Source organism: Mesitornis unicolor, unplaced genomic scaffold, assembly GCF_000695765.1.
Source record: "Mesitornis unicolor isolate BGI_N332 unplaced genomic scaffold, ASM69576v1 scaffold1950, whole genome shotgun sequence".
Lineage (NCBI taxonomy): Eukaryota > Metazoa > Chordata > Aves > Mesitornithiformes > Mesitornithidae > Mesitornis > Mesitornis unicolor.
Window position 1 is genome coordinate 54668 of NW_010157367.1, and position 16869 is coordinate 71536.

Here is a 16869-nt window from a genome sequence, read left to right on the forward strand (position 1 = left end):
CTAAATTCAAAGAACTGAATATAACTAATCCTGTGAAGCTACTAATTATCCCCGAAGGCATAATACCTGTCATTTTAGCAACTAGGAGAGACCAGCACCACCTCTAATTCTTGCACTAAAAGCAGTCAGCCACCTATACTGGATATGTATGTTTAAGATCATTCAATCAATCAGTTAGCAGCAGCATCAATAGAAATTGCTCTTGATTCAAACAGAATGGGAAAATATTGCAATAGCCAGCAGACCACGCTGAAGTAAAATGTGACCAACAACAGGTGAATACCCAGTACCCTGCTGACACTTTCATGTTAGGAGATGATACTGTATACAGGAATATACAGCAGGAACAAAACCAGGAGTCATTACCTGAAATCAGCCATTGACTCAGCAGGTGTAAATCAGAGCAGCTGGTGGTCAAAGCAATAGGAAATTTTTACATTACCCCATAAATTGATGCAGCTCATCAGAAAATAAGGTAAGGAGCCTTGAGAATGAATAGTCAGGCTTAATGAAGTATGGCCTCTGTATCAGTGTTTCTTTATTCTCTGTCTCTGTAAAGCTGATGCAAAATAAAAATCAAATAAAGCCAGCAATAGTACTGTGTCTCCATGGAGGTGTGTAGGCTCCAAGCAGGAAATACTGCTGCTTGGAACTGGCTATTCAGATACTGATATTAGAATGCTAGTAACTTCTCAGTTATTTACTGCAGAAGAGTTTTATTTGCTGCTTGTAAGTAATTTTACATGTAGCAGATGCAACTGCAATCTTGCTGAGTAGCTATTTTCTTGCAAGTGGTTTATGACTCCAGCAGGTACGTTTCCCATGCCCTCTGGGTGAATATAAATCTTACACCTATCTCGTGCTTCAACAGGTGAAGTAGCAAAGAAGCACTTTGTGTTGCATGTTCCGGGACAAACAGGAGGTTCCTTATGTAATTAATAGAGGGGGAGGTTGTTTACATGATCCTTTTTAGCGAGGTCACAATAGCCTGACATCCCCTCCCTCCTGGAGAAAACCGATTATACAGGCACTGAAAACAGACCTGCTCACAGCAGTGAAAAGCTCCAGTCCTCTTCTAGCACCACAGGAATTAGATCAAACTTGCATTTACCAGCTGCTGCAGGACTGTCCCATGGCAGTGCCTATTCAGTCCCTAAAAGGCTGGTACCTCCCTGAGCTGCTCTATCGATTTAGTTAACAGCAGCTTTAGTCTTCAGTCAGAAACCAACTTTGATATAGTTAACACTTTCCAACTTTAATTGTTCAAAGGTGTGCAGCATTTGCCTGCATTTAATGAGATCTTTTTTTAATCAGTAAACTCCTTCCTTTTGTCTCACACATCATTACCTTAACCTTGTTCCCTGGGCAGTAGCTCTGGACGCAGTGTAAAGCAGCAGGTAACATTCTCATTTTCATTCAAACAATGTGGTGTTCCAGTGGACTCAGCTCTGCCAGTCACAGTAAATAAACTTTTCTGCTTCTAGTGACTGCAGTTGCATTAAGTGTTGAAGTTTTTCTTTAGCAGCAAAAATTGAGAATAGTCTTTTTCTAGTACTGACAGATTGACACTACTTGTAACTTGGGGTTGGACTGACATTTGACATTTCTATAGCATCCAATGTTGATATTATCAGATCCTTTATCCATCTAGTGAGGGACATGGACAGGGATTGAGATAGCATGCTTAGTAGTCTTGCTCTTCCAGAGTTGGGTAGGTAGATAAGCTGTGGGTGGGGGTTGCTTTTTATTTTGTCCTCTCTAAATCAAATATTACCAAATGACCTGGTAGAGTCTACAAAGCAGGTTACAAGTAATTATTTTTGCTAAATTAGAGATCAATTATGCTACACTGCCCTTAGAAGGGTTCTGACATCAGGTTTATACTGGAAAGGAGAAAGCAAGAGTCTCAAACAAGAAAGCTTTCTCCACTGGAAAAGCGTTTAGGAAACTTCTAGTGTGTTTTCACTCTACACAGTACCTCCAGATCACCCTTTTTCTCTAGCATTATTGCTAGAGAAGCTCACATTTTTTTTTGTCCTGTGCTCTGAGCAGCCTCTTACCTGCTTACAAAGACCCCTTCTTTCTCATGCACCACAGTTGCCCTCTCAGATCCCCTCCCTGTCCCCCCAGGAACTCTTCCTGGCTGTCCTCACGAGCAGGCCAAAAAAAAGACATGACTTGAGAGAAAATTTTGTTCTCTTCCAGACAGATCACTCACCCTTTCTCTGCCTTGGCCCCTGACTGCTGCTCTAAGATGGTACATGCTAATGCAGAGCAGTCCAGCCCATGGATGGGAAGTGTTGGGTATTCATCTTCCTGGACTTGCCTTCAATCCGAGACATTGTCTTCTCTCATGTAACTTCTTGCATCTCCTACCCTAGTAGATACTGGGCACAGGATATGATTTGTAACACAGCACACACGGTCAATGGGTTTTAAAAACGAGAGCTTCTGAGAAAATTCAAGTGACTTACATTTTCAAAAGCAAACATTATTCTGACTGATGTACGATGGAGAAAAATATTTAAGACAAGAAAAGATAGGCAAGGAAGGATACCAGTTACAATGAGATTGCTAGGGATTGTCAAATGCGGACAGGCAAGGAAGGATACCAATTACAATGAGATTGCTAGGGATTGTCAAATGCATTACGAGATAAGTTCTGCGTGTCTGGTAGCAACAATTTTAGGAAAAGGTATCTACTGACAGTAGAAATAAGTTCTGCGTGTCTGGTAGTAACAATTTTAGGAAAAGGTATCTACTGACAGTGTTCCATCTCCAGATGCTATAAAGGCACATAAACAGTGATAGGAACACACACACCCAAGAAGATAAGCCGTTAGAAAAGATTGTAAATTAAACTTTGAAACAGGTTAAGTCTGCAGCAGAGCATGCCTATCAGCTAACCCTGCTCCATCTATTCAAATTGTAGAGAGGATGGGTTCATTGGTCACTGCAGCAAAAAGGCATTGCTAGAAGTGCTGGCCCAGGAAAGACCACCTCTGACCCTGACAACTGCACCAGCACATGAAGAGGTACAGGTTTCTTTTTCACCAGATTTTACAGTATTTACCCCATTGAAGGATTTAGAAAGTAAAGTCCTTCCTCTTCCCTTCGTTTCCTGTAAAATATTTATTTTAAACAACCACTTATTTTAAAAGCACTGTAACACCGCATTCTCACTAAAATGAATTATGTTTGAGAAAAATAAGGCCAGCTGAGCTCAGTCTCCAAGTGTCTAGTCGGTAGCTGGCTATTTTGAAAAGAACAAAGCTTGCTAGCGCTTAGAAACTTAAAAAACCCAAATGGCAGAAACAACAAAACCACCAAACACCAAAGCCCTAATTCGAGCCTGTGTAAAAGCCCCTTCTTGCTCACACCAAACTTTTCATCTGCACTGCTTTTGAATGGTATGGATGACAAGTTAAGTAAGACAGTGAGTTAAGTTTATCATTACCTGCTGGGGTTTGTCTGTGCCCAAGTAGAAAACACGTTACTGAGGAGCAGCCATAGCAGCAGAGGTAATACTGATGAAACATTATGGAACTTGGCTTAAATCAGTTTGCTTTTGGTTGAAATAAATTTCCACACAACCCCTGCCCCAGTTCTTATGACATTCAGGAGCTACTGCAGACTTGTGGAACTTTTACCGATGCTCGCTGTTACTATAAAAGGCCATAAAGGTAACTTTAAATCCAACAGTTACACTATTTACTAGTAATAACAGTAAGTGGGCACTTAGTAACTTGATTATTAAATAACTTAGTACAAAATCTCCTGGAGGTATGGAGGAGTGGGGGGAGATAGGGAACCACTCCATATATTGACTTCTAGTCTTCAGGAAAGGTACAATGTTTCAAATTTTCAGCTGATCATTCTACAGCTGCAGCTTTGAAACACATGCTAAGCTATGGCCTGGTAGGTCCATACCCAACTGTTAGTTTGGTACCATTCAATTGTTTAAACATCCTAATAAAAACTATGAACGAGTGAAAACCTGCCAAGCACTACAACGTCCTCAACTGAAGGACAAAAGCAATGTAGCACTGTAGCAATTCACTCCTCACAACAATAGCCAAAGCACTATCAGTAAATGGGGCTGCCAATTATAACCCACAGAGCAAGGCACCTCAAGTTTTCACCAGTATAAAACAGTTCCAGATAGCCAAAACCTGAGCATCACCAACCTTCCACATACTCAGGCTAGACACCAGGGCAGTTAAAATGCAGGTGATGTATTTTTCCTTAAGGTGCATGCACTGTATTTCAGAATGAAGCTCACTAAAACAAGTCATGCATTTGGACATGATATTCACCTCCTTGTCTGACCTCAGGCACTGATGTGTGTCATTCCTTTCTCTGTCTTATTTGCTAGCAGTGCTGTAAGAGTACATTTAGAGCTACAATGGTACCTGTGTTACAACAGCAGTCATAACAGTGCCTGGGTAAATAAGATTGCAGACACACAACAGAAACCTTATTTGCCTAACTGAAGTTTTCTTCTCTACACAAAGAACTTAAGCAAAAGTTGGTCCACTGTGAAGAGACAAACTAAATGTTAAAGTCCCCAGTATTTGCTTAAACAGATTAACTTCTGATTTTCAGAGCAGTTCCCCCTCATTTTTCTGCTTTGATGCAATCAGCTAGCACCAGTAATACTATCTCTTGGTCTGTAAAGCTCTTGTCCAGTTACTACATCCAAAAGCAGATAAATTAGGTCCTTACTTTAATTTGTCTTAAGATTGCATCCTATCGCTGATGTTAATAGAGGAGTCAGCCATAGCAGTCTTCTTACCCTCTGCCTTCAATTAAGGAGTAACTTTCTATATAAGCAATCTCAAAAAAATCTCTCCTCCTTGGCTTTCTGGTACTAAGTGATTCTATTAATATGACAGTGTCCAAATACTTCTAGATATTAAGAACCAACCTGCAGAGAACAATGGTAACACCCTAACTGTATTTACATCTAAAAATGCTACTTGCTAACAAAAACTAGGTTTAACACTAATACTTTCAGCTACTCGTCAATAGACACCCCGAGGGACAGGACACAGTGTCTTGTAGACACAGTGTGGGACAGGATATCACCACCTCCACTGCTCTTGTTTCAAAGTCTCATTCTTCAGCAGCTGTGGAACAGGGCTCTTACAAACCTTGCTGTTTATGAACAGTTCATTTTGTTCCTTTCCCATGCCTGATTTAGAAACTGAAATACCTTCCTTACTATTCCACACTTAGCTGCCAGCTTTGGCCCCTAACCAGCAAGTAAAGGAGCACCGTGGTGCTTGGATCCAATAAAACTAAGACAGATGTGCACCCTGTCTGTATCACTGTATCTGAAAGCAAAGAATCGAGATAGCAATTGGAAATCTAACATACAATCAATTATACCTTAGTATATACATTTGTGAATGTTGTTTAGAACTTTTTCTGATACTTTCAACCTGTAAAGCTAAATGCTGGGGAGCACTGGAAAGCTCCTGCTTTAATCCTGGATGAGTCTATACACATGCAGCATCTCAGTCTATGATTACAGCTCCTAGGCAGTTACAGGTAGGTCTACTTTTACTTAGCTATTCCTATATGAAGGCATTCAAATTGAAGCATAATCTAGGATGTTCTATATTTAATAAAAATCAGAAAACAACTGTATTGCTATTAGCAGTTGGAAGGGGCCCTGTTAAGCAGTTACACATCAGTATATTGAAAGTACATGTAAATCTTAAGATATAATTTAACTGGTCTGGGAGCTGGACCTATGCCTAAACCCTAAACTGAGCTTGGCCATCTACCTGGCTTAAGTAGTAATCTGCAACTGTTCAGTTCAAAATCTCATTTACATGTCCGCTGCCACATTGATTGCCATGCTCAAGTAAATTTTAAACTGACATTATACTGAAACAACTCAAATGTCAGAGGAATTTTCTATCATATCAAGGCCAGCTATTTAGCAGTTTAGCTTACTGCTTTTTTTAGACAAGTGGTACTTTACCAGCACATTCCACAGAAACCAGAATCCTTTTACAGAGCACACATAGTCAGGAAATAAAATTAGTCCTTCACTGTATTTAAAGCTTTATTCATAGAAACTTCACTGCATTAATGGCAGCAATATTTGCATTATATTTGAACTCAGCACTAACAGGTTAATATTTACATTTAGATAACACTTAAACCAAGACAAATTAAAACCAGGCACAGCTTCAGAGCAGAAAAACAGACATAAGTTACAGACAGACTTAAAAGTAATCTCAATTTTTTCACTCTGGCTGATTTAGTCCAAAGTTCTGTTATTTCTTAATCAGACAAGTAGGAAGATTGGTTGTGTCCAAGTCATCAAAATATGGATGGTTCAAGGCCACTTTGCCTGAAATTCTTTTTGCAGGATCGTAAGTTAGCATTTTCTGAAAGAAAAAGGAAACACATTTATACCTCATGAAATGGGAACTAAAAATCATGTTAAATAGGTAGATATTTAACAACAGTAATAAGCAAGTAACCATAGAGATAAGATTTCTCCCTACATTCCACAATTTCCCCTAGAGGCAGAGGTCATTTTCAGCTACAAGTCAGTAGTAGGTCACTAATAATGCATAACATCTCAGAACATGAAGTAGTATTTATTCTCCCCATTCATTAACCAAGCCCATGCACGTATCAGGGTACCACATGTACTGATCTAACCCCAGAACCAGGCATCAAGTGGCAAGGGTTATCAGTCTCAGCTTCCCAACCAAAGGAAATTAATAAGCTTGAGGCTGAAGAAGCCCGAAGTGCTTACAAGGACAAGTGGTCCTATGCTTGTTTTGTTAAGCTGATATTGAAGAAACTGATGTCAAATTGCTTCCACTGAGCTTGGTGCAGTAGTTCAGTTAAAACATGAGAGTGATCACTCAGTTACAGAATCAAAAGAGGACAGTAGTACAGAAGCAGGTAGAACTGAAGAAACCCAGTTTGAAAACTTGAGTTTCTTTGCAGTAAGTTACTCTAACAGAAAACCTCAATAACGCGGTTGATGAGAGTAAACAGAGAGTATGCCATAGCCACCAAGATAGTCCCCAGAACTTTCTAGAACAGGCAAGGGATTCTATTTTGCTAGCAGTTTAAAAAAAAAGGCATGTACAGTTTTGTATCTTACAGACAGGGGCCAAAAAGAAGAAAAGAATGAAGCATTTAGAAGTTTTCTACTAGACCTAAAACTAGTTAAAGTCTTTGCTGCTACATTTCAAATTCAAGAAATCAGGACTCTACCAGCTGCTTCTCCCCCATCCCCACAAGTTTATCTTCCAGGAAAAAAACAAACAAATAAAACAAACAAACTACCAACAACAAACTTAACTAGTATTACTCTGCCCAGTGTTCAGTCTTGACATTCAACTGTCTATCAACTTCATCCTACAGAGGGTCCTTCCCAGTTGGTTTAAACCACTGAATTTGCATTGGTACTCCCCAAACTCCTGCTAAATGCAGCACTCTCTCTAGATTTAACTTTGTATGTCCAATTTTACTTTAAGTGACAGGTTTGCATTAGCTACACCCCAGAACAACAGAATCTAATAGCTTATACTGATATCAAAGGTTCTCTTAAAAACTGACTCAGGAAAACAGCAGCAAGTTTCTCTGAAAAAGGAATGCTATGACATTGAGAATATAGCACTTCAGCTGATAAATTAAGTGACCATTTCTTCTCTGAGCAGACTGGAAACTCAGTGTCTGATAGACCAAAGCTTTTGATGACAGCCATTAAGTGCTTTGAAATGCTGGCCACAGAAGTAATTTAGCTTCTGAAGGTCTTAAGTTTACAAGATCACTCAAGCAATTGGTCTTAACACAAAAATGCATAACCCCTTTTCAAAGACAGCTGTTTTACATACTTTTCCTAGGCATATTGGAGCTTGTGCTCTAGAATGAAAGAATCAGTTTTGTTGCCTTTATAAAGTTATATTCTGCTTCAGGGTTAAAGGTGCCACAGAAAACTTAAATGGATTCCAAATGCCTAAGAATTTAGCCATACCACTGTCACCAAGCACTAAGAAGAAGCTAAAATTCCAATGTTTATTAATTTAAGGCAAAACTATAGAAGATTTTACAGCAAATCTAAGATTATTTGAGATCAGTATTGCATTATCACTATTTGAGGAATTAGTAATCTTTTTGCCTTTATCAGTGGAAGCCCTAAACATTAATTTTACACAATGAAACCACAACTAAGCTCAGATGAGTACCTAACAGGCCAGCTACATGACTGTATAGACAACATTCACTCACCTGTTCAATTGATTTTAGTTTGTAAATACAATCAGTAACAATTTTACTTCAAATAGATTTAATAATTATGCTTTCAGTGGACACAGAGGAATTATTCCAAGCTTAAGTCTGTTATCTCTGTAAAATAATATGCTACGAGGTTCAGAGAGCTATCCAAAACTACTATGTTTAACAAATGTTGTTCAGGTTGTCAGGCTGAACTGTGGCTCTGGTCTTACAAAGAAAAATTTTGAGAAACTGTGGTCATTTGAGCTTCTTGGGTAATACTGCTTCAGAGTATTTTGCCATAGCCTTACCAATATAGGTAATAAAACCTTGTGAGTAACAGCTTTGTGATTAAAACATGAGCCAGCTACATAGGTAATTGCTGTACAAGGTTCCACTTGTATCAAGATGGTTCTGAAGTTTCAGCTTATCTTAAGACACAGAGCACCCATCACACAACTCCATATGCAAATCTGCACTGTATAAATGCAGCTTTAGGATAAGACATCAAGGTACTTTCTTATACTTGGGTGTGATCTTAAATGCACCCAAGATGTAATCTAAATTACTCTGCAGTAGCAGCATATGAGCTGGAAAAGCACCAAGTGGAAAAGTCTGATGAAAAGCTTGTCAAATAAGAGCTCAGTGTCGAAATTCAATTCAGTTTCTTCATCAGCAGTTTAACAAGGACTACTTACAGACAGCAGATCAAGTCCATCTTTATCCAAGTTTTTGACATGTGTTCCCAGGCTGCCAGGTTTCCATTTTGGGAATGTGTTTTTATAGTCCTGCAAGGATTCTACTTCAGGCCACACCTCATTGTTGGGGGTACCTAAAGCTCTGTGCAAGCATAAGCAAAAGACCGAGCAGTTTAGCCTGAAATCTGCATGCACTGCTGCGATTTTAATAAGTGCACAGCACTGTTCTGCAATGCTGCACAAGTAGCAAGGAAAGGTTCAGTCTGACATACCTGAAGATTCTGAAGAGCTGATCAATCTCCGAGTCTCCGTGGAAAAGCGGCTTTTTAGTTGCCAGCTCAGCAAATATGGTACCTATGCTCCATATATCTACAGGAGTAGAGTAACGAGCAGATCCTAGCAAGACCTCTGGAGACCTGTACCACAGTGTCACTACCTATTGAACAAGGAAATTTTTTTTAATAGTTTATAGATTCAGGTCCTCTAACTGACTGCAGGCACAATGGCTCATTCATTGTTGAGCAGCATTCAGGTTTTTTTGGTTAAAATAATACCTAGTTCTAGTTTTACTGAAAATAAACTATTTAGACAAGCATAACAGACTCCATTGCGGTAGTTTCTACTGCATGCAAAGCAGTTGCCTACACTACGTCCCAAAGAGCAGGAAGCCTTTACCACCTAGCCACTAAAACCCTCAAACTCTAGTACTCTGAGCAGCAAAAATGACCTTACAACACAGCAAGCAACAAGTTCTGGCCCATCTGATTCATTGTCAAGGTAATAGTGGGGTTCATAAGATGCTTTGGAACATTAGAGTGAAACCACAGGAAGATGGAAAGCCATTGAATAAAACAAAACCAATCTAGTTTTGATGCTGTTAGTTTACAACTTAAACTGTGATTCTTTCTTAGCTGTTTCATATTCAGTTATTACCAGGAAGCTAGTAAGCATTGTTGAAATCAATCATCAAGAGGATGTTCCAACTCACTCACTTCATGAGTGTATACCCGCACTGGAATTCCAAAGGCTCGAGCCAATCCAAAGTCCGCCAGTTTAATCACTCCCTTGTCATCTATTAAGATATTCTGAGGTTTTAAGTCTCTATGCAGAACTCTTCTTGAATGGCAGAAGACAATACCTTGCAAGATTTGATACAAATAACTCTGTAGAAAGGATGAAGTGGGAAGAAAAAAAAAACAGAGTAACTTTTACTACAAGGTAGCGTTCTGCAACATAAAGCTGTTCCCTTACCCATAGCAGTAGGAAATTGAGATCCAAAGCATTACAGATATCAAGTTAATATCAATCATAAATTCACACAAACTAATTATTTACTTAAGCTTAGGTTAAAGCAGTTCAGTGTCAGTAATTAAAAGAATTTGAAGTGGCATGTGAGAGCAAAACTCACATTCATCTTATTAACCACAGCTGCTGCTTTAACCTTTCATTTCTTCTCAACAGGTTAATTATACTGAAAATAAGAGGTGCTTATAGCTTTGTAGGTCATCTTCTTTATATTAACTACTCTCTTATATTAATAATTGTCCTCATTACCTTAACACGTGAACGATCCAAATATTGGCCAGATGGAATATTATCCAAGTATTTCTTGAGATCCATGGAAAGGAATTCAAAGACGAGGTATAGTCTCGAATCTTGCATAAGAACATCCTGAAGACTAAAAATTGAGTATAGTATCAACTCAATTGCATAATAACTCACAGCTAAATTTTCCCCTCTTAACAGGGATACAAGCTGACATTTCCAGGTTCTAGTATGAAAGACTTAAAAAGCTTTCAGTCTTCAAAGATTAACACTTAGAGAGTTATACCATCATCTGGAAAATCAAGTCTATCTGAAATAATGCCAAACTGAGATAAACACCCTATATGCTTCCTCTTAAACTTATGTTCCCTCATGCCTAGTATCAGACACAGGAAGTCTGAGGAGAAATTATTGTTGCCTTTAAAAAAACAAACAAAACCAAAAGCCATGGGTGTTGGTGCCTAACTTCTGTTTGAAGCTGGATTATTACAGCAGAGCCTGCATTACTAGGAAGGTTTAAGGGAATATTGTAACAGAAACCTAGTAGACACAGCAGGATTCCCACAGGTTTTTAAGTATCTCCTTCATCCTTAATAGACAAGGGTTCCTAAACCTGAGTATATATACACTGAGACATTACATGGCTGGAACTTGGCCAGGCTTAAAACACATTAGAGAGAAAGTATTTTGCTGCATCAAAGAGCAAGTAAGTATTTTGTAGGGAAGACAACAGCTGCAATCAATTCTACATGTCAAGGAGTCACTGAAGGAAGTTTCACTCATAGCTCAGATGTGCTGGCTATGACAGCGTCATAACACAACACGTGAATCTCTGCTACAAAACAGCAAGTAAGTGACTGGTGACAGGGGCTCACATAAGAGCACTAAGGTCAAATTGTCTATGTCAAGGTGACAAAGTTCCGAGACTGACTAAAGTAACAGCTTCAACCAGTTTTCATGATGTATGCTGTCTCCATTCTGACAATAACTACTCTGAAGATAATTTACATAAGTTACAAAATGAACAAAAATGTGTCGGATGCCTAGAATGGGAAGAGGCAGCATGAAGAAGTCTTAATGAAAAAACTGGCAGAAGCACAGGATTTGGGACTATAGCTATTTGCTGCAAAACAGATACTGTATTAAACAGAGTAGCTCTCATTTCACTAAGAATGGTGAAAAAATAACTTCTATCTGAAGGGACCTAGTGGTCTTCAAGGAGTTTAGCTAAATACCAGTATATGCATACCAGACTATATTGGGATGATGCAGCTCTTTTAATAAAGAAATTTCTCGGATAGCAGTACTTGGAACACCTTCCTCCTCACTTTCTAGACGTATTTTCTTCATTGCAACCACTTGGCCTGTGGTCTTGTGCCGACCTTTATACACAACACCATAGGTACCTGAACAAAAAGACAGTGAAATGCATATAGAAAATACCAGCTTCAGGTACAGGTAAGTCATTGCAAATAAGAATTGTTAACATATGCAAGAGTCCTTGCAATCAAATATTTTTGTTTAAGTGTTTGGCTTGATTACAAACTACTCAGTTTTGACAGTTTAACCATGCAATAGTTTTGTTTGTTTAAAAACATGCCACCTGTAAACAGTATTCTTTGTTAGGACAGGGTACTTAGTAGCCCAAGTGTGAAACATGAATATTTGGAGGACGTAGTTGTAAAATCAGATACGATTTGAGTTTCAGGTAGATTGACTTTCAGGCAAGATCACTACACCACTTCATCCCCAAGGGGTTATGATTTTTGCCATTGATACACAGTATTAAAAGTTTAAAGGTTTAGCTGCAAAAGAAAAAAAATAGCACTCCCTCTGCAATCAGATATCACTCCATCCATTTGTCAGATCTATAGATACACCTCTAGCACCATCCTCAGTGCAAGACAGAGGACAGCGCTGTGGGGCTTAGCAGAAGCTAGAACTGGAGCCAGTAAAATAGATTATTGATTTGAGATTTACTAATCATCAGTGTTCACAGAAGCAGAACCCTCAAACAAACCAAGACGGCTTAAATATTCTCTTTTTGCCCTTCCTGGAGCATTAATCCCGCAGATCAAGATCAAACTAGTTTCTTTCAGGAAGAGAGGCTCATCCACAATGCTTCAGTTACCAAGCTTTGCTGTAAGAGCCAAGCCCATACATTTTGCTATTACCTCAGAGTGCCTTCTCAGAGCAATATACTGCAAATTCTCAAGCCTGCATAAAGCTAAAGCATTATAAAAAAATACCACATTTAACATAGGCTGGATTTCCCATGAAAAGGGTGTTGTGACAAACATCTGCATTTGAGCAATCTTTTTAGCACTTCATAGTAAATTAATTGTTAAAATTCACTTCTCCACAAAGGTTTATAATCTCCTCTTTCCCATAGTGACCAGATATCATCCAAGCAGAACAATTCACAAACCACTACTCCCTACACCAGCAGCTCCAATCAAAATAAGTGGACCACGCAGTACAACTTCAAGAAAACTGGTACACAAGTTCATATACAAAGGAACAGAGGAGCTTCCTAAACTGAAGCTCCTCCATTTCAGGCCTCAAACCTTCCCCCCCCAGTGAAAGATTATGCCATTACCCATCAATATAAGGGCAGATGCTTCTCAACACTGACCAGTTGTTTCAAATAGACCATGTCATTCTTCTTTCAGAAGAATGGCGGTCTGAAAGCTTTAACTACAGGCTTATTTTGCTAGTTAGTTGAATCTCAGTAGTTCCTCTAATATCCAGAGGCCACAGAGCTTCTATGACACTTGATAACTCAAACTGTGGAACATTATGAGATTGATAGTTCTTCATACTTACCTTCCCCGATCTTCTCTATTTTTGTGTAATCATCCATTGCTCTGGCTATCCCTGAAACAAACAAGAAATTAAAAAAATAATAATAAAACATTAAGGTGAACAGTTGTTGTCCTGAACATAGCCAAGTTACTGAAATTGTTGAATCATAGAATTATTTAGGTTGGAAAAGACCTTTAAGAACATCAAGTCCAACTATAAACCTAGTGCTGCCAGGCCCACCATTAAACCATGTCCCCAGTATCACATCTACACATGTTTTAAATACCACCTCCAGGGATGGTGACTCCACCACTTCCCTGGGCAGCCTGCTCCAATGCTTGACCACTCTTTCAATAAATAAATTTTTCCTAAGTTCCTATCTAACCCTCCCCTGGTGCAACTTGAGGCCACTTCTTCTTGTCCTATTGCTTGTTACTTGGGATGAAAGACCAGCACCCACCTCACTACAACCTACTTTCAGATAGCTGTAGAGAGTGATAAGGTCTCCCCTCAGCCTCCTCTTCTCCAGGCTAAACAACCCCAGTTCCCCAGCTGCTCCTCATAAGGCTTGTGCTCCAGCTTCATTGCCCTTCTTTGGATGCACTCCAGTGCCTCAATGTCTTTCTTGAACAGCGGGGCCCAAAACCACATGCAGCGCTCAAGGCGCGGCCTCACCAGTGACGAGTACTGTGGACAATCACTTCCCTAGTCCTGCTGGCCACACTATTTCTGACACAAACCAGGATGTCGTTGGACTTACTGGCGACCTGGCCACACTGCTGGCTCATATTTAGTCAGCTGTCTAACAGTACCCCCAGATCCCTCTCTGACAAGCAGATTTCCAGTCACTCCTCCTTAGGCCTGCAGCATTACATGGGGTTGTTGTGACCCAAGTGTAAGACCTGGCACTTGACCTTGTTGAACCTCATACAACTGGCTGAGGCCCCAGAATCCAGGTCTGTTCCAGAGGCTGGGTTTCAGGGGTTGGTTGGTGTTGGTGCAGTTCTTTCTAGAGTAGGTACAAATTCTGGAGTTGGCAGTTCTAGATCACATTCCAGCTTGCTTCTACGTTCTAGAACAGGATCATGGTTTAGCTTGCTTGTTGTTTTAGGACTGATGGTTGGTTTAGGACCATTTCTAGGTTCTGGGCAGGTTCTAGCCTGCTTGATGTTCTAGATATGGTTCTAGATCGGGTTCCAGGTCAGCATATGGTTCTAGAGCACATTGGGTTCTGAGGAAGAAGGTCCTAGAGCTTCAGGAGGTACTCCTGTATTTTCAAACTCAGTCTTGCTGGGTTTCTTTCCTATTTTTATTTTTTCTCCTTGTGGTTCTTTTGATTTGAAGGTCCACAGGATGGGGATTCTATCACTCCGTAAAGTGCAGCTCTCCCAAGCTCACTCTTGCACCCAGAATCACTTAAGCTAGGGCAGGATCTTGTATCATTTCTTTGAATGGCATGGCTACTACAATCCAAAGCCAGTGCTATTTTCTTAAATATGATCTAACTTGTAATGCAGATCATTATGTAGAAAGAGAAACTTTAAGGCAAACTCTCTATATTTGACTTTGAATTTTAAGGTAGCCTTTTTACTGGGTGAAAGAACAACCTAGTCATCTGAAATGCTATTAAAACATTTTCCAGTATTTTCACCCAAAATATAACTTGAAATACAAAGATGAAATCTAGTCAACTGAAATGCTATTAATACATTTTCTAGTATTTTTGCCCAAAATATAACTTGAAATACAAAGATGAAACGTTCTGATCACCTTAAATGTTTAATTGGAGTGTGAAGAAACAAAACTTAGAAAAGAGGTTTGGTTTTTTGGTTGGTGATTTTTTTTTGTTGGGGTTTTTTTTAGTAGCTGAAGGCACTTAAGTTTTTATTGACCCTGTGTGCTCATCTCCTCCTTCAATGTCAGGTGCTTGCTTATTATTATCAACATGACATTCCCTTTTTTTGAAAGGTTGTCCATCACACTTTGAATCACCTCTCTCCATGGTTACATTTTCTAATCGGTTTACATGATTGAGCCTACATCAACTGATGCTTTACTTAATTCCTTTCCATTTGTATGGTGTGATTCTTGGAGGGACTTTTGTCAAAATTTTGGAGAGCCCTGACAGTTTGAAAAGGACATGACCTTTAAATTGTATCAGAATGTTTGCTGGTGCATAAGGGAAAGGAAAAGGTTGGTAGTGATTGAAAACCACTCTAAAAACAAAAAGTAATTCACTTAGAAGCAACATGCATAGGAAGTTACTTGGTATATATTTAACCGATTAAAAAAAGACAGAATGAGGACACGTTCTTTGAGTAATAAGGGTTCCAAAGAGTTTTTCCTTAAATTTGGCTTAGAACATGGTATCTATTGATCTTGCTTTTCTGTATTTATAATAATAGATAGAAAACACATTCAAATGCAATAGAATGGATAAAAAGTGCAATTCTTTGAAATTATCAAACCTGTTACTTCATTGCGCATTCCTAACTGGACCTGTGGGCATGCTGTAATTAGTAATTGCCAATGTTAATTTTTGGAGAGTCTGTCACCGAGTAAAGCAGCAGAGTTAGATTTTATATTGGTATAAATATGCATATGTTTATGTGCATGTAAGAGTATAATTAAAGTTAATGTAATTATGCCATATCTTTTGAAGCTAGTTTGGTCTTGCATAATTAGGATATAATGTGGAACACTTACCATACTCCTCAACATAAACACAGGTTTTTATTCAGAGTTCCAACTAAAAAACTACATCCCAAAATAGTATTAGGCACCAACTCAAAAAATGCTTCTGCGAAGCAAGTTCCTCCAAGCAACTGAAAAAAAACCACTCTACTCATTAGTTTTACATAGTTACTCATTTGCAGGAACCCTACTATCTAAATCACAGAGTGTGATATTAGCGACATAAGGGAACACCAGCTCATATCATGACAAGTACACAGCTCAGTCTTCCGAGCTACCAACCGAAACAAAGCTAAGGGACGGGCATAAGACACCGGAAGCATTAGCAGCTGGCGGGACTGCGAATTCACACCGTCCATACTACTCTTCACCTGCTTGACTGAGGACAGCCGAGCTCCAATACCAGGTTGGGAAGGGTTACGAGGTAACGAGCCAACTTGTAGTCACCTACAGCTCCAGAGGTTTCCGTATTCGGACAGCCGCGAAGCCAGAGTGAAAGGGCAGCGAGTGCTCGCCCCTAGCCCACTAACCGCGTACCTCCGGACAGGAGCACGCTGCCATCTCGCTTCAGCTCCTGTCCCGCTGTCACAGATCGCATCACCTCGAAAGCGCCCGCGCTGCAGGGCCCGGCAAGGAGAGAAGCCCCGAGGAGCCGTGGCCCTGTCCCCAGGTCTCACGCTAAGGACGACCTCGCCCCAGTCAGGAAAGGACCAGAGGCCGCGTCGTGCCCCAGTACCCTGATCTGCTGGGGAGCGGGACCCCCTGCGCTGCCTGGCCGGCGGAACGAGAGCTCAGAGCAGCAGAAGCGCTCCGTCAGCCACCGGCCTCTCGCCCCACTGACGGGCCCGGAGCGTAAAGGGAAGGACAACCTCCC

At 39.9% G+C, this 16869-nt stretch overlaps 1 protein-coding gene across 1 annotated transcript; it reads right to left on the reverse strand.

Annotated features, from left to right (window-relative positions):
• Positions 1-6254: 6254 nt before the first annotated feature.
• CDK1 (cyclin-dependent kinase 1) lies at positions 6255-13383 on the reverse strand. Its single transcript, XM_010179644.1, has 7 exons — positions 13323-13383; positions 11746-11902; positions 10506-10629; positions 9944-10114; positions 9224-9387; positions 8952-9093; positions 6255-6404 (listed from the first exon to the last, which is right to left on the reverse strand). Exons 1-7 carry the CDS (start codon positions 13357-13359, stop codon positions 6291-6293), a joined length of 909 nt encoding a protein of 302 aa, XP_010177946.1. The 5' UTR covers positions 13360-13383; the 3' UTR covers positions 6255-6290.
• Between the last annotated feature and the right edge of the window lie 3486 nt (positions 13384-16869).

Coding starts and splice junctions, on each gene's coding strand:
- CDK1 (XM_010179644.1), bottom strand. CDS start 13,359: ATGGATGATTACACAAAAATAGAGAAGATCGGGGAAG. Junction 10,630..11,745: donor CATCATCCCAATATAGTCTG/GTATGCATATAC, acceptor CTCAATTTTTAG/TCTTCAGGATGTTCTTATGC. Junction 6,405..8,951: donor ATGGACTTGATCTGCTGTCT/GTAAGTAGTCCT, acceptor TTTTTCTTTCAG/AAAATGCTAACTTACGATCC.